Genomic DNA, 24500 nt, shown 5'->3' on the forward strand with positions numbered 1-24500 from the left:
AAAAAAAAAAAAAAAAAAAAAAAAAAAAAAAAAAAAAAAAAAAAATCAGGTTATTTTTCTTAAGTTTTAAAATTTTAGTTTAGTTAAAGAAAATTGTAGAAATTTTATTTTGAGCCAACAGAGTAATAGTTTGTGGAAACGGATTTATTTGCATTGAGGAGGGTCTGTGGAGCAAGATTTATTGCAGGGTTTTTTGGGTATCATCCAAAGTAGGAGCAAGTAAGAAAGGGTGTCAGGCATTTTTAGGGACAGCACTTTCAATAAAGGACTTAAGAATGAATCAGAAGTTCAGTTAGCCACCACATTCTTGGATGTGAAATGAGTTTGTGCTGAAGATACACTTAACGCTGCTCCAAGATGGAGTTACTGGTAAAGTAAATCATGTAGAATTGTATCTGCCTGTACCTTGTCTAGAGTTTACCTTTGGAAATTATAAGGATTTTTGTTTCTGTTTCGAGGTGCTCTTAGCATTGTGGACACGGTGATGTCACCACTGCAAACAAAACTACTTTGTTATGAAGGATTAATTTGTTAGATGCAAATACTGCAAGCCCGTTGAATTTTTTTTGTGTATGTGAAGTTTATTAAGGATAGGAAAAGAAACAACCTCTTCAGAGCAAATGTGGGCCAGTTAAAAGTAGGAAAAGAGCCAGGCATGGTGGCGCAAGCCTGTAATCACAGCACTCAGGAGGCTGAGGCAGGAGGATCGCAGTGAAGTCGAGACCAGCCTGGGTTACATAGTGAGTTCCAGGTCAGTCTCAACTACATAGTGAGACCCTGTCTCAAAAAAACAACACAAAACACAAAAAGTCGGAAAAGGAGTACACTGGGCAGGGTGAGAGCAGACCACTATGAAAGGGAAAGCAGTGACCATAAGGTTAATGGTGGTTGTATTTTATATCTCTCACTCCTCAGTCTGATTTCAATTGTAGGTCATCCTATCAAAAACTTGCTTGAGTTCTTTAGAAAAGAACTAACGGTAGGAGCCGGGCGCGGTGGCGCACCCCTGTAATCCCAGCACTCAGGAGGCTGAGGCAGGAGGATCGCTGTGAGTTTGAGACCAGCCTGGGCTACATAGTGAGACCCTGTTTCAAAAAACAAAAAAAGAACTAAAGGTAGTATTTTCTGATTGGTCCAGGTGCAGGGCCTTGGAAACTGTTCTTTACATGTGTCCTGCAGCACAGTGCTTGTAGGTCATACCCATTTACCCAGTCAGTTTGCCCTACCTCAATTTCTTTTCTCATTTACCCCTGAAAGATGTAAATTCCCATAATTGTTTATGGGGTGCTGAAGGTATGGAAGTCTCTGTCTTCATGTAGCTACTTCCTGCTGAAAGGGGTTGTATGCCCTACGTACTGGCGATTATGTTCTCCCAACTACCTTGGGATATTGTGGCTCACGAGCGGGGTTGAAAAGAAAACCTTTCAGAAGCCATGAGAAAAGAGTGTCTATATAGGAAGAACTGTTGAGCTGCCTGTTCAGTGGGAAAAAACTTGGTGAATTTGGAGAGTAGCTTTACTATTAGGTTATGTGTGTAGAACCTAAATGTAAGAGAGAGCAGATCAGATTTCCACATTTCCTGTGGAGGCAAAAAAGGGTTATGATATGGGATACCAGTGCACCTTTATAGTAACTACTTAATCTATCCTCCAAGCAGATCTGGGGTCTTGCCTTTTGAAGAGGAGCCTTAAGTCTTGTAGAGGTTCACAGGAGTAGCCTAGTCCTGTGAAAATTTGACTATTTCCCATTTTTCATGGCATTGTAACGGCATTTTTAAATGGCTTTCCACTGTGTCCCTTCAGGAAGGACCAGTTTAATGGTTCCTCAGGAACTAGGAATAAAGACTAGTGTCTTAAGGGTCTGTAAGACTTTTTTTTTTTTTTTTGCCTCTCTACCAGTCTTTTGATTTCCCAAGAAAACTTTACATATGTTTCTTTGGTGTTCCTTGCAATGAATTACAGCAGCTTGCTTTGGAAGGTAGATTGCCTTAAGGAGTTGTAGAATTTCCTATTTGTGTTTATAGATGATGTTTATTAGCCAGCAAGCCCCTTTCTTTTCAGATGGAACCTGGGCATGTAGCTTAATATCAGTGCCCTAATAAGGCATATGAGCTTTGTTTTTAAAGCAGAGGTTCCTGGGGGAAGCAGTTTGGCCTCAGTGGCCCATTGTGAACAGAACCTACCTTTTGATGTCCTTGGACAAAACTACTATCAGTGGACCACACCTTCTCAAGGTCTTGGAGGGGCAGATCACTGATGCCCTGCCTGCTTGCATAGGTCTGGAAAAATCATCTTTTTGTAAGAGTGGATAATGTCTGAGCCTATAGGTATCAGTGAGGCAGGATTAAGAATAGTGCAGGAGGACCGGAGATGTAGCTCAGTGGCACAGCGTCTGCCTGGCAAGTGCAAGGTCCTGAGTTTGATCCCCAATACCAAAAAAAAGAGAATAATGTAGGTGTTTATGGTAACCTCAGAAATATCTAGAAGCATTGCTAGGCATAGTCTCGACAGGCATAATCTATTTTTACCTTTGCTAGAACTGGAGAATTGGCCCAAATTTTACTACTCCTAGTAAGGGAGTAGTACACTATGGGCCAGTTAAAAAATTCATGGTGACATGTCAAAGCAGGAGTGAAAAAGCTTTTGCTAGGATTTCCCTTGACACAAATTGTGGCTATAGATCTGGAGGAGGGTTTTCTAGAAAAGGATAATAAAACTAATTAAATTTGCCTACCTCACTTGAGGTTCCTCACAAGAAATGAAGTTGTTCCAGGACAGGGGCATTACAGATTGACCTGGGCCACTCCATTCCTCTTTATCAGAGTGAGGTAATAGTTTTGGCTGCCCTCTCCCCTCTGTGGAAACTGGGACAATCCTCCATTTCCATGTGTTAAGCACAGCAGTTGCCTGACACATGGAATAGGGCCTGGTGCAGTTATGTGCCCTGTGTCCAGTTTTCTTTTCTTTTCTTTTCTTTTTTTTTTTTTTTTTTTGCTTTTTGAGACAGGGTCTCACTGTGTAGTTGAGACTGAACTGGAACTTACTATGTAGCCCAGGCTGGTCTCGAATTCACAGCAATCCTCTTGCCTCAGCCTCCCAAGTGCTGGGATTACAGGCATGCACCACCACGCCCGGCTCTTGTCATTTTCTTATAGCCTTGATTGTCCCTGAGCTTTCCCTTGGGTTACTCAGGTATGCCTAAAGTGTTACCAGTTGTGACAGCCATAATTTGGTTTGTCTTATTTTTTCACCCCTTCTCCTTTTGAGCTTATTTAGATACTGGTTGTTGAACATGGAAAAGCCAGTGTCCAACAGTTGGGTCGTAGGGTTCTAGGGGGTCCATCTGCAAACCCCCAGAATTTTTTGAAAATTCAAAATATTGGGTTTCTCTAGAGTGATAAAAGAGATGGGAGAGACTCATCTGTCTGAGGACAGGATCATTAATGCTATCAATTTTTTTTTTTCCTTTGGAGGCTTCTGTCTTCGTTATTTTTCTTGTTGCTGAGACAAAAATACCTGACACCCAGATTTTAAGGAGAAAAGTTTTATTTCAGTTCACGGCTTTTAAAGATTTCAGTCCATAATCAGCAGACTCCAAGCCAGGGGGTGGCATGGCAGAGGCATCACAGCAGAGAAAAGGCTCTTTGCATGGCAGGCAGAAGGCAGCAAGCAGCAGAAGCAGCAGCAAGCCTCCCTTTCCCTTTTATCCCATCCAGGCTACAAGTCCTTTGGATGGTGCCACCTATTCTCAGGGTGGGCCTTCCTATTATTCACACCCACAACTCTGCTAAAGCAGTGGATTTATTTAGTTATCACACTATGGTAATTCATATTCATATACCCTCAATCCACATTCACACACCCCAAATCCAGCCATTTTGAAAAGTCCCAGCTATGACCACATGAGTGGGGGACATCTAGCTGTATGCCATAAAAGCCTCATAAAAGTACCGTGGTTCTTGGGCCTTTACAGGTAAAGAGCCACAAATACCTAAACATGAAGAACTTGACACCACCTTCCTTTCCTTCTGCAGAATTTTGACTGCCTCTCTGTACCCATCTTCGCAACTTTTTAAGGAACAGCCCAATGGCAAGATGGCTGATTATCTGCAGAATATTTCTCATGCTATGTCATGGGGCCTATGGAAAGGGAAAATTAGGTCTGGGATCCTTAAAAATGACATCCTATGCAGAAGGAGGAGACCCATTGAGTTCTCAAAGTGTCCCTTTTAGACTGAAGTACTCCTAAGCAGATGTCTGTGCTTGAAGATAGGATGGCACTGTTAGTGGAATTTCCTGGCTATGCCAAAATGTTATCCTGTAGCTCCTCTAAAAGTGGCTTGCCAATCACATGTTGCCAGGTTCTGGGTTGCTTGCCTTTCCTTTTGGAGTTGTATTCTGGGTTCTCATCTTGAATTGAATGAAACAAGCAAAAAGCAGTGGCAAAGTTTATTTGAAAAAGTAAAAGTGAAGATTGAGGGAGAAACTGGCTCTGCAGATCGAGCCTGGGCCAAGTGAAAGAGGAAAAAGCAAGATAAAAGAATACTCTGAAGAAAGCAGGGTGGGCTAGCTATCATGACAAAAGCCACAATAGCAAACTTCTTGACATCTGTGTCCTTTTATACTATGCAAATCTCAAGGAGACCTGTAAGAACTAAGGTGGTGCTGGGATCCCACACCTCAGGCTGATGTCTGGTCTAGGCCATCCTATTGAAAACCTGCTTAAATTCTTGGAAGAATCTAGGTATGGGGCTTTGGGAACTGTTTGGGAAATATGTTCTGAGATATTGTAATTAATAGGCCATGCCTGCTTCCTCAGCCAGCGTTACCATGCGCTGATCTCCTATGTCAGCACTGGTGCTTCCTTAGAAGAGTGGAGCACTGTGGAATCTTTTACTCTTAGAACTTTCTACACTGTGGCCTACTGACTATTTAGGATGAGGGGTAGAACCTACACTGTCCTGGGATTCTCTTAGCCATTTGAGAAACAGTATACTTAAGAGGTCAGAGTGGAACACCACCACCAGGTTCTCTTAACCACCTGTGAAACAGTATCCCTTAAATTTATCCCAGTAATAAAAACTTTGGTAATCACTTTAAGGCAGTTGAGATAGAACATTTTAAAGTCTAATGCTAAAAGAGAATTCTAAGTCCGAGGGTAGCTCTACTTTTGCAAACTCAGAAGCCTTTGAATTGACCTTTATCAGTTGTTGTCTGTTCTGCTCAGGCCCTCCAGCATATATATTTAAATTAGCTGAACATCTGTTAAAAGAAACAAGGTGAGGCTCTAACCAGATTCAGAAGAGCAGAGGGGAAGAGGTCCATACGTTTCCTAAAAGGAGAGGCTTTAGTTCTTTATTTGTAAGGGTAAGATTTCCTATTGTCCCAGAGGTCAGTTCAAAGAGAAATGACAAACACGGCAGAACCATGTGAACAACCAAAATGGCTGCCAAATATGGTGGAAAGGTGACTCAGTTGAAACAAAGCCCTGAGAAAGCAATTCACCAAGGATACCCAGAGATAAAAGGCCATCAAGGAGAAAACTACAGACTTTGAGCACAAGCAGGCTCCTAAAAGAGTGAGAAAACTGAACAAAGTATTGGGGAAAAAGCAAAGATGTGAAGGCAAAAAAGCATACTAAATTCTAGGTTGTGCGTATAGAATATGAATGATCTGTTCGGTGCCTGGGTTAAAACAAGCTGTCTGGCAGCTCTTAATTGACTTGTATCACAGCGACCAAAAATGGGAAAGAGAAGAAAGAAGAGGGGAGATAAACTTGAGGTGAACCTGTGGGCCTCTTATTGGCTGGAAAGAGTAGAGGCCATATAATTAACATCCCCCAACCCACATGCTAGAACATACTAGGGGACTTCCTGGAGCCGTAAGAAAATTTAGTGAATTCCCCACCTCCCATTAAATTTTACAGATGTCTCACTCTCTGCTTCTCTTGACAAGCAAAACCCTATTCTAGGAGAGAACAGGAAAGAAGGGAATTGCTCCTTTTGTATTAGAAAGAGAGGGGAAGAAAAAATTAGACCAGTCCTTCTTGGCTGGAGTCCATAGACTTTATAGAGGGAGAGAAACACACCCAGTGCACTTGAGATGCTGAGGCAGGAGGACTGCTCAGAGTTTGAGGCCAGCCTGGGCTGCATAGTGAGTTCAAGGCCAAGATGAAATACACAGTGAGACCCTGTCTCACAAAATAAAAACAGAGAAACAAAAAACCTGTGCCCAAAGGCCTTACCTCCTCCCTGGCTGGTTTCACTGAAATATGTTGTCAAATTCTAAGTTTCTGGGTACTCCTAGAAATCCTTTCTAGGTTCTAGGTTGTATTAACCTGAACAAAGAATTGGTCGAGACAAGCTCAAAAGCTAGCGAGGTTTTTTCATTTATTACAAGTAGGTAAAGAAACATTCTATGCAGTACACATGTGGGCCAGTTAATAGTAGGAATAGATGTACACTTTGTGGGATGAGAGCAGATCATTGTAAAAGAGAGAACAGTGGCCAAATTCTTACTTTTCCTGAACACTAACAATAACAATGCATCTTTTTTTACAGAAAAATGGGAAATATTTGAAGGGATAAACCTGTTATTTTTTTAGTATATTTTCTTGTGTACCTATACATTTTCTTTCATCAAGAGTGAAATTATGTATCTCTTCACTTACTATATTGTAGTCAGACCTTGTGGTACACCTGAATCCCAGCTATTCAGGAAGCTGAGGTGGGGGGAGGGGTGAGAAGTTTAAGGCCAGCCGAAGCAACAGTGTGAGACCCTGTCTTAAAATTTTACAAAGTTGGGAAGTAAGATCAAGGGTAGAGGTTCAATCCCAGTACCACTCCCCTAAAAAATTGTGATTATTTTTCTGTCACTTGGTATAGTATTCAATTCCTTGAGCTTGTGGGGTGATAGATTTTAGACCATTTACTTTTCATATTTTAAAATATGGAAAAATAGCTTAATTTCTCAATCTTTGGGAGGCTCTGTCTGGGGTATCTGTAACAAAAACTACACTTTTGGGGTTCAGCTACTTGAGGTTTAAGTATTATGTTTGAACTGATCTTAAGAATTCATTTGGTAATATGTTTTAGTCATGAAAATGTCGGTAGAAACAATATAGGTACAAGAATAGTAACTATCAGTTGTTTTGTTGTTTTTTTGGGGTTTTTTTTGTGTGTGTGTGTGTGCTGCTGGAAATTGAATCTGGGGCCTCACACATGCTAGACAAATGCTCTACCACTGAACTATATCCTCAGTCTCATTGTGAGACTTTATTTCTAAACACACAAAAAAAGAAATATCCTGCAAGTTTCTTCCTTGGGGAATGGTTACGTTCTAAGGGCCATATCAAAACTAGTTCTTAAAATGGTCATGCAATGAGCCCTGAGCCCTTTATTCTACGGCTGTGTGTGTGTGTGTGTGTGTGTGTGTGTATAAACATGAGTTTATGTGTATATTTGAGTATATGTCCTGTACATATATGTGGAACGTTATTTGTAGCCAGAGTTCTATCTTAGATTGTTGAAATAATTAGTCTTACCAAATGAATGACTATTTAATACATTGTGATTATATGTAAAAGAAGCAGAATTTAAACAGTTTTAGATTGACTTCGTCCTTTTTTAAAAAAAGATAATAAAATAATTTAAAAAAGACTTGAAATCTAATTACTTATAATATTGCACAATGACCCACATAATATTGTATTAAATGAACCCTATATAAAAGAATGCAAATATATAATCAACCATTCTAATCCAGATCATTTTTCTTTTCAGTTCGGCACTTTTGGGGAACATTTACTGTAATGTATCATATAGCATTGTTCAACTACTGAGAAAAGATAGTTCTTGCCATTTTACAAAGAGCTGATGGGTTTTTTGGTTTGTTTTGTTTTGTGTTGTTTCTGTGGTGCTAAGATTTGAGGGGCCTTGTGTATTAGAGGCAACCACTCTACTACTGTGCTAAAACCTCAGCCACTAAGAGCTATTGAAAGGCATTGTACCTAGGAGAGGGTCCTGAATGCTTTGTATTTCACAGTGTGGAATAGCTTGATTTTGTAGCTTCCTAGGAAATAGTGTTTTTTCCAACTTTAGCATGCATCAGAATAATTTGGAGGGTGTGTCAAAACGTGATCGCTGAATCCCGTATAGTTTCTGATTCAGCAGATCCCGGCTGAACTCAGGAGTTTATATTTCTGACCAATTTCCTATTCTTGCTGCTGGTCTGGAACATACTTCATCTTTTATTACTTTTGAGTACTGAGGCAAATACTTGGGCTTCCTGTCGTTACTATCTGGTTTTAGATGGATTTTCTAAGGAGAAAGTCAGCAAATAGTTGGAGTTGAATGCTGTTCCTAAAGTCTTGAGACTTGTTCATTGCTAGTATTCTCCCCTTATGCTCACTGACCACTTCCTTTGTGTCAGCTATTGATGAAAAATATTTGCTATTGAGCTGGGTGTGGTGGCCCATGCCTATAATCGCCTGTTATCCCAGCACTCAGGAGGCTGCGGCAGCAGGATTGAGTTCAGGGCCAGCCTGGGCTATATAGTGAGTTTGAGACCAACCTGAACTACATAGAGAGACAGTCTCAAAACAAAAGAAAACAAAACAAAAGAATATTTGCTATTGTATAACACCATAAAGAAAATTTTTTGTTTGTTTTTTGATTTTTTATGTAGTTGAGACTGACCTAGAACTCACTATGTAGCCTAGGCTGGTCTCAAACTCACAGTGATCTTCCCATGTTCTGGGATTACGTGAGCCACCATGTCTGGCTAAGAAAGTTTTTTGTAGTCTTTGTCAAGTAGGAATTGGAACCAGTACTGTTTTGTTTTGTTTTGATTTGTATAGTGTCATTTAGATTGTTTCTGAACCAGAGAAGTACAGTTTAAAACCTGTTAGTGTTTACCTAGTCCTGCATGAATAGCCATCCATCCATAAGAGATAGGTCTCCCACTTCATGGAGTAAAAGTTGTTGTACCTCGTGAAGTGAGTGAGACTCCTGATCCTACCTCCTTGCTGCGCTCCAAGTTGGCTCATTGCTGCTGCTGGATCAGCAGTAAAATTCTTCCAGTAAAAAGACCCTTTCTCCTAGTTTCTCCCCACATGCCTGTTCTTTTGGAGGCCAAATTCTACTTGGAGGATACTCTGCTGAGAATGTTAATTAACCAGTATTAGCTACTTTGTAGACAAATCTGAGGCCCTAGGAAATAGTGTGTTTATTGGCTTAAAGTGTTTAATGTTAATAAGCTTCTAAAAATAAAGCTTTTAAAATTAGTTATATTTTGTGTCATAGTGGATTTCATTTTGATTAGCTTTGGTTCTTGTTAATAGGTTGATTTAATGTTAGGACCTTAGAAGTAAGGTTTCTAAGACTGTGGGCGGGGTTGGTCACATCTTGGGCTCCATGTTGCTGGGGAGTCCATGAGAGGAAGCTAGATTGAGTCTGTATATTCAAAGGTAGGAAGGGACATGAACTCACAATTGCATTTTCAACCCTGGCACTGCTTTTGTGTTTCTAATCCAAAAAAAGAGGGAGCAGAATATGAGAGCATAAAGGGTAAATTAAAAAGGTAAAGTTAAAAGGAGTACTAGCATATCATAAAATGTAAGACTTTGTTAACTTTATATTTCATTAATAGAAGAACCTTCTTTATATGCAGTTAGAACCCAGACTTTCAGGAAGTTGTATAATTAATTATGGATAGGAGACAGATAGAAGAAATTAGTCTGTAAAAATACTCATTCAGTGGATATTGCCATTGAAGATTGTAAGTTTTCACTAAGGATGTCATTTGAAACATAACATGTTACAAAGCCTTTTTTAAAAAAATCTACCTATGGGGTGTGGAGGCCCATGCCTGTAATCCTAGCATTCAGGAAGTTGAGGCAGGAGGATTGACATCAGTTCAAGTCCAGCCTGAGTTACATAGTTAACTCAAAGCCAGCCTGAATTGCAAAGTGCGACCCTGCCTCAAAAAAAGGAGTAAGTAAAACAAAAATCCATTTTGATTTTGGGAAAAATTTTATTAGCTTTTCCGTTGCTGAAACACAATATTTGATGCTCACAACTTGAAGGAGGAAAGGTATCATGGTTTCAGGAGATTCATTGCATGCTTGTCAGGTTCCAAGGCAGAAACCACTGGCAGAAGGGCATGGTGGAGTAAAAAACTGCTTAGTTCATGGCAGCTGGGAAGCAGAGCAGGGTAGCAGTGCCGGAGAGGAATGGTGAAGGAACTGCATATTTTGCCCAAGGTCATGCCTTGATGACTCACCTGGACACACCATGAGCCATGTGTGTGCTTTACTGATGTGCTAGATGTTCCTTAATCCAGTGACGTTGACATAGGGTTAACATCACAGACACTTAGGGTGCTTTAATATAGGAGCAGCAAGTCTTCAGATCTGCTTGGAAATAGATTGAACTTTGTATTGAGTTTAGAAGTTTACCTCCTTAAGTTGACCAGGAAGAAAACTGAAAAAGAAGATAGGGTGTATTGAGATTTCTTTACATATTTGATTTTCTTAATCCTGAGAACTATGAGTTTCTGAGGATTATATAATAATCTCAGTGAGACAAGTTTTCTCTGCTGCCTGGGCAGCCAAATAAAAGGGCTTCCAGAACACTACTTCATCTCCCACTGGTTGCTTTTTTATGTGTTACTCACATCGTGCCAAGGAGTGGTTTAGTGTTTACTTACACTCCGTAGTGATCCTGCCTTCAATGGCTTTCTGTAATACCTGTAACCTTGAAAGATCTCCTATTGAGATCTCCAAACAGGATCTCTTCCTCCTATCTCCAAATGTGTAATCAATTTGTATGTATAATACATATCTCAGTCTTAATATGTTCTGTCAAACTCCTAATTTTCTCCTTGCTGTTGCCACCATGTCAGGAAGTGGCATTTGTTATTTAGATCCTTGAAAAAATCTGGGGTCATCTTCAGCTCTCTCTCATACATCACATCCAATATAGACTACGGAAAATTCTATTTAGGATCTCCCTTCAAAATATCTCCAGAGAGCGACCTCTCCTTACCACCCCCGCTTCTACTGTCTGTCTGTGAATGTGACTTTCCTTTAGCCTTGCCTGTTCAAGCTAAGGGATTTGTGCTATCCTAATAGGTGAAAAATTATGTCACTGTAGTTTTATATTTCTCTCAGGTTGAGTGTCCTGATATGCCTGTTATTTCCTTTTTTTATCAACCCACCTCATATGTTCATTTTGTTTGCTCATTTTACCTCAAGTGATATTGGGTATTTGTTAACTATTTTATGAGATCTTTATATATTAGGAAGGTCAGCCCTTTTTGTGTGATGTGAGTTGTGAATATTCTCCCTCTTGTATTATCTTTTTGTTTTAGCCAATCAGAATCCCTAAGTCAAAAGATCCAGTGTTTAACTTGTTGATAGGTGCATTCAGATTGCCTTTTAGAAAGACTTTTATCAGTTTACATTCTTCACATTATATTCTTCATATTATTTCTTCTCATTCTTGTGGACCTAATTTTTACTTAATCAAACATATTTAGTTGATCTAATAATCACAGACTTTTGTTAATTTTTATTTCCTAAATTTTTATGAGGTGCAGTTTCTTTTTTGGTATTGCAGATTGAACTCGGGTCCTTGTGCTTGCGAGGCAGGCAATGGAACCACTGAGCTAAATCCTCAGCCTTTGAGGTATAATTTTAAATGTATAGTGGTATATTTTTCAACTTGCCAGGTAGGCAATGGAACCACTGAGCTAAATCCTCAGCCTTTGAGGTATAATTTTAAATGTATAGTGGTATATTTTTCAAAGCTACCTATAGGCTCTTTTTTGGGGGAGAAGAGGGTTTAAGAGAAGGTCTCACCATGTTGTTCAGACTGGTCTTGAACTCACTGTAGCCCAAGCTGGCCTCAAATTTGAGGCAATCCTTCTACATCAGCCTCCTGCGTGCTGGAGTTCGAGACCAGCCTGCGCTACATAGTGAGTTAAAGGTCAGTCTCAACTACATAGTAAGACCACATATTATAGATGTGCACCACCATGCCTGGCTCTATATGCTTTATTCAAAAAATTATTTCTCATTTTCTAAATTCAGATCCAGTTTTGCATATGCTACAGACTTCTTCCAGTCTGTGTCATAGTTTAATTAAAGTTTCTCCTAATTAGGGATGGTAACACATGCCTATCTTAAACTTACTATGTAGCACAGGTTGGTTTTAAACTTGCAATCCTCCTCCCTCGGCTTTTTGAGTACTTAGATAATAGGGGTGCACAACTTCATCCCTTTTATCTGCGTTTTTTCCCCCCTCATTGAGTTTATTGGTACATTTTTGATATACAGTTCAGTTACATTCATTATTGGGATCTTGTACCTTTACATGACAGGTCTTGGTTCTCATTTTTCTCCTTGTCCCTGCCCTCCCCTCACCCCCTTTATCTGCATTTCTTAATAGACACTGAGCATTGGAAAAACGATTTGGATTCATTAGATATGAGGAAATGGCTTAAGGATTAAAGATTGGCCTTGATCTGTATACAAAAACCTGTTTACTTATGTTCATAACATCATTCATTATAGCCAAAAAATGGAAACAACCCTAAAGTCCATTAGACAATAAATGGATAAAAAAATACTTGTTGTGTTCATAGAGTAGACTGTTGACAGTTAAAAAAAAATAAAAAAAATTATGCCAAGTAAAAGAAACAACTTACCAAAAACCACACACTATGTCTATATTTATATGAAGATGTCCAGAAGAGGCAGATCACTAGAGATAGCATATTAGTGGTTGCAGGAGTAAGGTGAGAATATAGGAAATGATTACCAATGTTTTATTTGTTTTTGTCTGCTGGAGATCAAACTCAGGCTTCATGCATGCTAGGCAAGTGTTTTAACCTCTGAGCTACATTCCCAACTCCTGCATTTCTTTTGAGGATGATGAAAATGTTCCAAATATTAGTAGTGGTGATGGTTGCACAACTCTGAATATACTAAAAGCTAATGAATTTTTTTGTTTTTTATGGTTTTGTTTTGTTGTTTGTTTTTTGTTTTTTTTTTTTTTTTTTAGACAGGGTCTCACTATGTAGTTGAGACTGACCTGGAACTCACTATGTAGCCCAGGCTAGTCTTGAACTTACAGCAATCCTCCAGCCTCAGCCTCCTGAGTGCTGGGATTACATGCAGTGCCACCACGCCCAGCAAGATAATGAATTATTTAAAAATGAATTTTATGGCATGTGAGTATCAAAAAAACTAAAAATTAGTGTGAGATTATGCACAATACATACATGCACACATCCATAATAAAACGTTTTTAAGAATGTGGCAGATGAAGTAAATTGAGAGACCAGTTCTTAAGTCTACTGTAATAATATTTGAAGAAAAGGATGATACGATTTGCAAGGAACCTGTGTTTGCTTCTCTAGCAGATGAACAAACTAACATTGGTTAATTTTATGTTCTGAGAAGCAGCTAAATTATGTAAAACATTATTCTTTACATGGATGATTTTGATACATAATTTCTTTAAATAGGCCAGTCTTATGAAATTCGGATGTTGGATAATCGGAAAATGGGAGATATGCCAGAGATCAGTGGAAAATTGGTAAAGGTAAGGACAGTCTGTTTTAATTCCTAACCAGATAATGCAGTAATTGAGTAAAGTGGCGGTCTTACCTTACTAGTTTTTATTTAAAAAACAAAAACAAAAAAAACACCCTAAAATTTCAAATCAGGAAGTAATGGATGTAGTAAATCTTTTATTTTGACAATATTTTGTTCACTCGTGTAAAATGGGAATTATAGTTTTTGGGACCAAGGAGTGGTAAATAAGTTAGCTGCAGTTATAGGAGGAAAAACCCACCAGTACAACAAAAGACTAAACTTTTTTATTAAAAGATAATGTGTGAGCGGCCGGGGATTTAGCTCAATGGTTCTGATACTTGCCTCGCAAGCGCAAGGTCCTGAGTTTGAGCCCCAGCACCAAAAAGATAATGTGTGGATGAAGGGGATATAACTGTTAATACAAAAATTTTTTAATCCTTAAATTTTATTAAATAAAATTTGAAGTCTGTGTTAGAAGCCAGTCATCCTAGATATAAGGAGGTATATGGCCATTGTCTGGTCAGCCTTTTAGGGTCTGTCTTCCCTGCCCCACCCATGTATAACCTTTGGCTGTCATGAATCAGGGTTATTATAAATGCCTCAGCATTGCCGGGCAGTGTTTACAGAATAAGCTCATTTAGCGAAAGGCAAAGATTTTAAATGTTAACAAGAGGCAGTCCCAATAGGCATGAGTTCTCCTGATCTTCCATCTTCGCACAGAATGGCGTTTTAGCGCCCCAGTGTTGCTGAGCCCTTGGTCTGGAGAGGCATTCCATGGGGAAGACTCCTGTCTGTGGATCTTGTCATTTTAGAAGATGAGCATGGGAAAGGGACTGTAATGGAGAGAGTAGGTGTTTGGGCTACTTTGTGATAGGCAGTCTGAATTCGGCTTACTGAGAGAGCCAGCTGCCCAGCACCTAGAGGCCTGAGAGGATAGACTGATAAATTTCAGTACTCCTCTCATTTTGGGGGAAAGGAAGGTCCATTCCTATAGGAGGGTGAGCTTAGCTCTTTCCTTTCTCTATGAGGGAAAGACAGGTGACCTGGTCCCCAATGGACCATTGTTTTGCCAGCTCAGAATGAGCTGCCGAATTTCCTTTTCTGATTGTTGGGGCTTCTGACATACAGGTACTTGGAAAACAAGGAGAAAAAGTTATTTGCTCATTTCCAAAATTACTGTAGGTCTTCTTATCTATGCCCAATCAGTGGGGTTGTTCATTCTCCCCCTCTTTTGGCTTTCTGGCATGTAACAAACATCAGTTGGATCCATTGTTTAAACATTCATATTGGGCCTTAAGGCTCAGATTTGAATTCCATCCTCTGATGTTAAATAGCGAACCACTGGTGGTTGACACTGTCTCATGGAATAGCCAAGCATATACTACTGGAGGTTTAAGCCGGTGGGAATTAACTCATCAGGGAGCCAGATATGATAACACCCAGATGTAATCCTAGTACTTTGGGAGTGTGAGGCAGGAGGATGGCAAGTTCAAACACAGCATGGGCAACTTAATTTAGTGAGACCCTGTCTCAATAAAGGTCTAGGGGTATAGCTCAGTGTGAAGACCCTGGGTTTATTCTTCAGGACTGGGGGTGAGGGGAGTTATCACCATTGATAACAATTGGTTGCAAAGACAGCTCTCAAGTCCCAGTGTCTGGAAAGCACAGGAATGTTGTTGATTCTTTGCATCCTTTGGTTCCATTTGGCTTGTTGCTCCTAGTCACCTTTAGGCAGATCTGCTAGTTGTATTACACCTGACTAAAATTCAAGCAAATAGTGTTTGTTTTTGTTTTTTGTAGTGTTGGAGATCGAACTCAGGGCTTTAACAAATTCTAGGCATTTGTTCAACCACTAATCTATATACTTAGCCTCAGTAATGTATTTTTTAAGATGTGGGTCACTGTGAAAGTTACATTTGGTAACTAACATGTAAATTTGATTTTTCTTAGAAATATATTATTGTTAAAAGGTTGAAAATGGTTTTAATTGTAGATTCTGCAATAAAATTGAATAGGACTTAACAAGCCTTGTGCTGAGGTCTTTAAAAGTAAATCCAAAAATGTAATTTTTTTAACCTCTTATTATGGCAGAATTTGAACATACCCAGAAGTAGACAGTTAATCTACATACATCTATTGTGTGGTACACATGATAAACACATCTGTATCAGGAGTTCTCATCCTAAGTTTTCCCCAACCAACCCACTTAAACAGTTTGTGTGTATGTGTATGTGTGTGTGTGTGTGTGTGTGTGTGTGTGTGTGTGTGTGTGTGTGTGTTGGGTTATACAATTTACTAAGTCATTATTTTAATTCAGTTTATCATTCATGACTATTTGATGTCCTGAGTTCTGAGGAAAATATAACAAACTTTGATGCCCCGATCACATACTCAAAATTCCCTCAAAGCATTGGATTAAAACAATTTGAGGTAGTTATTATTGTTACTTACAATTGAAAATGTACTAGCTTTTTAGCCCAGTTCTCAGAATAGATGATAAGATTTATGTGTTTTGTTTTTTGATATAGGGTCTTGCTTTGTAGTTGAGCGTGGCTTTGAACTCACTGTGTAGCCCTGGTGGCTGGCCTCTTAACTCTTGGCAGTTCTCCTGCCTCAGTCTTTTGCGTGCTAGGGTTACAGGCATGGAGCACCATGCCTAGGAGATGGTAGAATTTAAAAATAACTACTTTGATGGAAGTCTTTTTTTTTTTGGTACCGGGGATTGAACTCGGGTCCTTGCACTTGCAAGGCAGGCCACTGAACCGCTGAAATCCCCAGCCCTTGATGGAAGTCAAATTAAAAAAAAAATGTTTAAAATACTTATGGCAAGATAGTTAAATATGTCAGATTAACTTGGAGTGAGAGGGTTAATTGATTAAATTGTTCAGCTTCATTGGATTTATTTTCATTCTTTTTTTTTTTTTTTTTTTTTAGCTTTTTTGGTTTTTTTTTTTTTTTTTTTTTTTTTTTTTTTTTTTTGGTACCGGGGATTGAATTTATGCTAGCAAGCGCTTGCTAGGCAGGCGGTGAAACCACTGAGCCAAATCCCTGGCCCGATTTATTTTCAAATTAAATACCAAAAAACAATATGGGTTGGGAGTACCTCGGTGTTAGAATGCTCATCTGACATGCCTGAGGCGCTGGTTCAGTCTCTAGTGCTGCAAAAATAAAATTTCAGAATTGCATTTTGAAAGAAACAAAATAGATAAAAGTGATTTGAGTGAAGAATAATAGTGACACTTCATCTTGGGATAATGAGTCTGACAGAAAAACTATCCAGCTATAAATGCACAGTGAACATTTTGTTGACATCTCACTAGCATTCATAAACATTTAGCCCACTGAATAAAAGAACTGATTTTTGAAAGATCTTACGCCAGTTCATCTCCCATTTGATAAAGCACATACTCGATTTTTGTTGGATGTACCAGAACACATCCAATTCCATATCCTGAGAGCTTACCTGGGATTCAGAACTACTGTCTTTTACAACCAAAGACTGTAGGAGGAGTTTCTGGAAAGTACACACATCCTTCTTTAGCTAGCTACTTAAAATGCGCTACAGCTTTCTAGAGTTTATTTACTGGCCCTCTAACCTTCAAATATTCTGCTTAAATTTTGGAGGTTATCTTGGAAACCAGCAATATGTTCCTGAAGTGCTTTTGAACTTTAATGTGCTGGACATATTCAGTGATGAGTTTCCACTCTTGCTCTATTTTGTCTTAATGGTACAGCTCCTTTGTTTATGTTAGTTCAGTCTCTTTTTAGTTAGAATTTCCAGATAACAAGTTTCTCACAGTTTTCATATATATCTTGCATTTTCTTAACTTTGTTACTCTTTTCATCTTCCTTAATCTACTACCTTAGTCTGACATTCTGGAATGGGATTTAATAAAATTTGTAAATCTAACATCTATGCTCTCATTATTTTCATCGATGTGGATTTATACTAGTTATTACTGAACAAGTAATAATTGCAAACATGACATTTTCTGTGTTTTGCTTTTCTAAATATGGTGTTGAATGCATTTCGGTCGCTTGTTTTTCTGTTTTGGAATGAAACTGGTTGACATCCCAAGCCACTGGAAGTTCAAGGAGGTGTGTGTGTGAAGAGCAGAGAATGGGCCTAGAGTTTGGAGAGGGGTTTAAGCCTTAGCTAGGGATTTGAGTGTTTGAATACAATTTATCTGGTAACTTTTTTCCCAGGGATGTGGTTCAGTAGTAGAGGACTTAATTAGTGTATATGACACCCTGTGTTCACTTGCCAGCATCACAAGACAAATGAGCTGACAAAATCTTTTAAAAAAATAGTTGAGAATTAATTTTATATTAGGTTCTCTTTTGGAGTGGGTGGAGAGGGTTTTGTGGTTGTTGTTTCTTTTGGCCAGTTGACAGAATGTCCTATTAAAGAAGTGCAATGATTAACTCCCTCCCTCCCTCCCTCCCTCCCTTCCTTCCTTCCTTCCTTCAGGGTTTTTGTTTTGTATTGGTACCAGGGATCAAACTCAGGTCCTTGTGCTTGCGAGGCAGGTCACGACAGTATTTAGGGTTTTTGAGAGAGGATTTCACTATGAAGTTAAGGCTGGCTTTGAACTCACTATGTAGCCCAGGCTGGCTTCAGACTCTTGGTGATACTCCTGCTTCAGCCTCCTGAGTGCTGGAATTACAGGTGTGTGCCGCCATGCCCAGCTTGATTAACTCTTATTTTAAATTAACAGTTTTATCATTATACCTGGGGTTCTGTCATTTTTGATGACTTTTTATACTTCATGTGTATCTGGCATTTTTTTTCATAGAAACAGAATTCTTGTTCACTAATTTTATGGCCATGGATATACCTTGAATTTGGTTTACAATATCAACATCTTATGTAAAATGTATACTTGTAACCCTTTTGTTAGTACTTCTCATTTTCGGGCTGTAAGTCTTAGCACCAAATATCATAATCCAAGTATCCAAGAACAAAAAAATTATGGAGTGGTTAAATTAGAATGTATTTTTGTATGCTCATCTATTATAGGTTAATACATAATGCCTCTGTGTTTTAACTGGAGTGGTTTGAAAGTGCTCATTTTCCCACTTACTCCACAGAGCATCATAAGGGTTGTATTCCATGACAGACGGCTGCAGTACACAGAGCATCAGCAACTTGAAGGCTGGAAGTGGAATCGCCCAGGAGATAGACTGCTCGATTTAGGTACAGGCAGTAGACAAATACCACAGAGATGACCTTGTTTAGCTATGCCCATTAATATGTTGGCGCCATGTAACTGTAGAGAGAGTTTTTGTGTCACTAGATTCTGTGCTTTGAGAATTGTTTTATACTTAAAAAGTGATTTGTTGTTGTTGTTTGTTTTTTTTGGGGGGGTGGTTTTGTTTTGTTTGCTAACGGGGAATTTTATAATTTTGCAACTATTTTAATTCTCATTTGGTATTTATCCATCATATTTTTAATAAAGTGAAATAAAATCGTAGGAGAAACTAAATCTTAAGTAGGTTTTTGCTATTGAAGACAAAGTGGACTGTGGAGAGCTTTGAAGGGAAAAGTTCATCATGGATGTAATTATTTCCTTGTAATGCTGTATATTAAATGGTAAGGGTTTTCCTGATTTTTGTTTTGTTTTTTGAGATGAGGTCTCACTGTTGTTCAGTCTGGTCTTGAACTCCTGGGTTTAAGCGACCCTTAGTCTCTGCCTTAGTCTCCTGAGAGTAGCTGGGAATACACATTTGCAACACCACTCCTGGCTCAAGTTGTAAGATTTTTAAATTATTTAAAATGTATGCATTTTTACATACCTTCTTTTTACAATACAGATATTCCAATGTCTGTGGGAATAATTGATACAAGGACAAATCCAAGCCAGTTAAATGCAGTTGAATTTCTGTGGGACCCTGCAAAACGCACATCTGCTTTCATTCAGGTTTGGAGTTTTACATTATAAGAATCACAGTGACCAAGTCATTTAGAAGGCCAGAGTGAGAGTTAATTCTTGACATGTTATATTTTAAAATGCTTATTTTGTAAACTATTTTAATGTCTTTTTTTCTTTACAAACTTAAAAATGGGTTTAACCTAAATTTACCATGTTTTAGATGTATGAAGACTAATAATGTAAAACATTCTATTTTTGCCATTAATAGTCACAGTAATTAAAATATCTTTTATGATGCATTTCTCTTGAGCAGAAGCTGCTACTTAAAAGGGTATGACTGAAAAAACTTTATGGTTTAAAAATTTTTTTTAGCATTATTAAAAACATGATACTGGCTGGGGATTTAGCTCCGAGGTGCCACTGCCTGCCTCAAAAGCACAAGGAACCCATTTTCGATCCCTGGTACCAAAAATAAAAACATGCTACTAATGAAAAATTCAAACCTCCACTAATAGACAATAATAGTAATGACTCTCCATGTACCCTTCACCTGGCTTCAAATGTTACTAGTTTTCCCCCTTTTGTAGTTATTATCAGTAGCCTTTAAAACATACCCTTATACCTACTTAATCAGTAAATACCATGTAAGAGATACATTTTTAAGAAAAAACGTAATATAATTATTACATGTTTAAAAAGCCCAGTAATTCTAATACCTTCTGTGTTTAGTGGTGGAATTAAAACTAGTAGGTAAACTTTATAAAAAAAAAAAACACCATTTAATTGCTGACCAGCCTAAGTAGGTTAAAGCTTTTTGTTTTGTTTTGTTTTGTTTTTTTCCCACAAAGTTTATTGGTACATTTTAAGTATACAGTACAGTTATATTCATCATTAGGATCTTGTATCTTTACATGATGTATTTTCGTTAAGTAGGTTACAGTTTGTATCAGTTGTAAAGACTCGTTAGTATTGTGCATTGTGGTGGTCTACCAAGTGTTCCCTGTCAGTTAGTAATCACTGCAGCCATGATTCATATTAGTTGAATGGCAATATGAGAAAATATTGCTGTTGATGTTTGTCCCATACAATAGCCAGCAATGTAGAAACAGTGATAATGAGAGCTGGCTTTGCCTTTCCGGTTGTGCAGGCATCTTGTAGAGGTCAGTTTTCACATCATGAGTCATTTCAAAGAGAATATGCATAGCAGTCAGAAATGACCATAATCTTGCCAATAAGTCTGTGCAGTACCTTGAGACTGTTTTGTGTGGTGGGCTTTCTGGACTGTTGAAGTTCTCTAGGCAAAGCGTGACAAATTTGTGTACGTGTGGGAGCAGCAGTGAGACTGTGTACAACAGGAAGTTTGTCTACAACAAGGGTGGGTAGTGGCAGTAGATGGCAAACAACAGACTGCTAGAAACAATGAGGTGATGATTGCTATGGGTTGAGCAGAATTTAGAACTGTTGAGTGTGAGAGTAGCAAATGCTGTGGAGTGGTGTGGTAGGGAGCGTGCATAGACACTGTTGTGCTGGTGCTTCTCTGACTGGAGCAAGTCCTGCATTGGAGGAGAGGCATTACAGTGGGGAAGAGCTTGTTCTCAGCAAGCCTAAAAACAGTGGGATCTCTGAAAGGAGTCATGTATTAAAACAGTTAGGGAACGGACTGGGGATTTAGTGGTGCCTACGTCTGCCTCAAAGCTCAAGGTCCTGAGTCTGATCCCTGTACCAAAACGGACAACAGGGAAATTTATGGGAGAATTTGGCTAATTTCTGGAGGTGCATTTTAAGGATCTTGAATGAATAGTGATGGCCGGGCAACCAAGAGGGAACAAAACAGAAAGGCTGTCACTGAGAAGTGCTTTGAATCCATTTCAGCATGAGTTTTTTATAGGTGCACTGCATCAGCACAGAATTTACCCCACGGAAGCACGGAGGTGAAAAGGGAGTGCCTTTTAGGATTCAGGTTGACACCTTTAAGCAGAATGAAAATGGGGAATACACAGATCATCTTCACTCAGCCAGCTGCCAGATCAAAGTTTTTAAGGTAAGAGGTGGAAACCAAGCTGTCAGTAATTAAAATTCAGTTGTGCTTGTAAAGCTTTTTGCAGCCTGATGAATCAAATAATTACTTTGTTTTTAAGCCCAAAGGTGCAGACAGAAAACAAAAAACTGATCGAGAAAAGATGGAGAAGAGAACAGCTCATGAAAAAGAAAAGTATCAGCCGTCATATGATACCACAATCCTCACAGAGGTAATGTGGTGCAGCATTTGATTTTGGAAGAGAAGCAGAGGTTTGCACATTAGCACTACCTCTCAGATGAGTTTCATGACAAGGGGGTTGGGGAAGATTGGGTGGTAGACTGACATGATATTCTTTGAGAAATTTGTGGGGAAATTGTATATTTAAATTTGGGGTTGTTTATGGATTAGTTTCTTGGGTGGGATCTTGAATGAAGATGCTGAAATCCCAATCAGGTCTCAGAAATAGACCTTAAAGTCTTGAAGTTGACAAAAGATTAAGTTGGGGCCTAGAATGTCCAATTTTTGTCACTGCTGGGGTTTTGCATTTTCTTTAACTTTGAATCCTGTTAGTCATACATTTGTTTAATTGGACTGCAGAGACATGAAACAGAATAATTAGATCTTTCTTTGTATAATGAAAAGACATTGATCCCAATCTTTGGTGTTTGTCCAGATGAGGCTTGAGCCTATAATTGAAGATGCAGTTGAACATGAGCAGAAAAAGTCCAGCAAGCGGACTTTGCCAGCAGACTACGGTGATTCTCTGGCAAAGCGAGGCAGTGTAAGGGACTTCTGCTTCTCTTTTCATTGTGCAAGAAACCTTGTGCAGTGTTAGATATAGGACCAACTTCCACCGAAAAGTAAAGCCAAAATTGCTTTTGATGTCCATGTCTTGATTTAATTTGCTTTTGTTTAGACTGCCTGCTTTCTGTTTGTTCCTCACTGAGGAAAATTTCCTAAATCTAACACTTTTAAAACAAAGCAAAAACAATGTTGACCATGGGTGGTTTTGGAGGGAAAAAGACATTCACAGATACGTGTTCCCTCCTTGTTCTCTTCCCCATTCCTCTCTCCCTCTTTATCCTTCACACACACACTTCCTTCAAGAGCAGTGAAAATATTTTCATTATTAAGTTATTTTTAAAGTAGATATAATTTTTATGTAATTTAAAAAGGTTTTTGCTTTCTCATATAACTGATAAAAATTTTTTAAATGATGGCAGCAAGCTTGGCATTAACATGTGCAATACTCCATGTCACATTTCCCTGCATGCAGTATAAGAGTGTGTGTCTGTCTGTGCTTTTAAAAGCCTCGTTGGCAGCACGTACGGGGAAAAAAAAATTGTTGACTGCATTAGTGTTTCTTCTTGGCACCTGCATTGTGACTTAATGCTTCAGGCCAAAATAGTACACCTCACTACACTTAGACTTGGATCTCACAACAAGCAGCCAGGGGGTGCTTTGGGTGTAGTATGAATTTTGTCAGATAAAACAGCGAATCTTCATCACATCACTCTGACCTAACAGTGTACAATTCTGTTGTGTGAACTTAGTTAGATCTGCTATGTACCCTCAGTAAATATAAACATAGAACATTAAAATTTTTTTAAATAACTGATACCATATGTATTAATTAGTACTGTTGAAATGTTTGCACTATTAAGGTGCCAAAAAATGGATTTGTCACTCTTGGACACATATCTGTGATTAACTATTGGCTCAGAAAGTTACCGTCATGGACACTATCACAGGAACCTTATTTATCATTTAAAGCATTTGAGTAAGAAAGTTTTAAATGCTTATTTATGCAGTAAAGTAGAAAATGTACTCATCCTGGTACCATAAGGAGCACACATAATGTATTTTCTTTAATTGGGGTTTTTAGATTTAAATTGAAGGTTGTTAGAATCACTTGACTATTCCATCCCCGAATGCCCACCTCTCCCAATTTTATATTTTCATCCTCTTCTGATGTCCCAACCGAAGACCCACAAATATTCTTGATAAATTTCTCTGGGGGTGAGGAATCCCAGCAACTGAAATTTTAGCTAATTTAAATATATGCTTCGGGCAGTTCATAAAAAAACAAAAACAAAACACAAATCTGTTACAGCCCAGAGCTGATCTGAAGATGAGAAAGTTGTGGTCAATTCTTCATGATTTTAACTCAAGTCTAAAGTATGCAAAACATCAGCAGTTCACTGGCCTGGGATTTCACATCTTCCTAATGTGGTGTTTGCTGACCTGGCTGTGTTTGGTTTGGGCAAGATGCTTCTACAGATCGTTAGAGCTCATCTTGAAACCTGTTTTCAAGAAATTGACCCCTTAGAAAAGAATGTCTACAGCATTTCATATATCTTAAATGTTTAAGAGAAAGGCCAACACTTCTTGCAGTTTTTGGACAGTTATGTCTGGCTTTCAGTAAGAAAAATTGTGTACAGGCTTATTGTTAAATGTAAAGGTACTGAATAAAACGGTGCCATGCTGCTACTGCTTCCCAGGAGATGCTGCACAACAAAACCTTCAGTGTATCTGTTGATTTTTGATTGGCTCATGTTAAGGCTGGCAATTTTTACAGCCTGCAGTGAGTCGTCATTCTTTTTTTCCTCATCATTCTTTAATATGCGTGGGGGGAAGATACTGTTTTCACAGTGTACTAAAACAAACTTTAGGAGTCTAGGCCATTGCTGAACCTTTGTGCATTACAGACTGTCTGCAGAAACTGAAGCACTACACTGCTGCTTACTTTTGTAACAGCTTACTGAGCTATGGGTGCCTCCGTGGTAGAGTGCTTGCTTAGCATGTATGAGGCTCTGGGTTTGATTTCCCAGCACTGCAAAAATAGAAACAAAGTAAAATAGTACTGCTCTTGTATTGCTAAAATAATCCACGTGTGTAAAACTCAAATGGCTGTGTACATGGTATGTGTATGGAGTGTGAGTAAATTCTGCATCTCTGCCTTACTCTGCCATACTTAACTTGAAGCTTTTTGATGACTTCATTTCCTC

At 38.7% G+C, this 24500-nt stretch overlaps 1 protein-coding gene across 1 annotated transcript in view; it reads left to right on the forward strand.

Moving 5' to 3' along the window:
* Ubp1 (upstream binding protein 1) overlaps positions 1-24500 on the forward strand; it is a 42361-nt gene that overhangs the window by 938 nt on the left and 16923 nt on the right. Inside the window, exons 3-8 of the mRNA XM_010629720.1 lie at positions 13530-13606; positions 18691-18796; positions 19414-19520; positions 21361-21513; positions 21611-21721; positions 22166-22273. Of these exons, the coding sequence (XP_010628022.1) occupies positions 13530-13606; positions 18691-18796; positions 19414-19520; positions 21361-21513; positions 21611-21721; positions 22166-22273 (662 nt within the window). The remainder of the gene's footprint in view (positions 1-13529; positions 13607-18690; positions 18797-19413; positions 19521-21360; positions 21514-21610; positions 21722-22165; positions 22274-24500) is intronic.

Source organism: Fukomys damarensis, unplaced genomic scaffold (genome assembly GCF_012274545.1).
Source record: "Fukomys damarensis isolate Sample0158 unplaced genomic scaffold, DMR_v1.0_HiC HiC_scaffold_28, whole genome shotgun sequence".
NCBI lineage: Eukaryota > Metazoa > Chordata > Mammalia > Rodentia > Bathyergidae > Fukomys > Fukomys damarensis.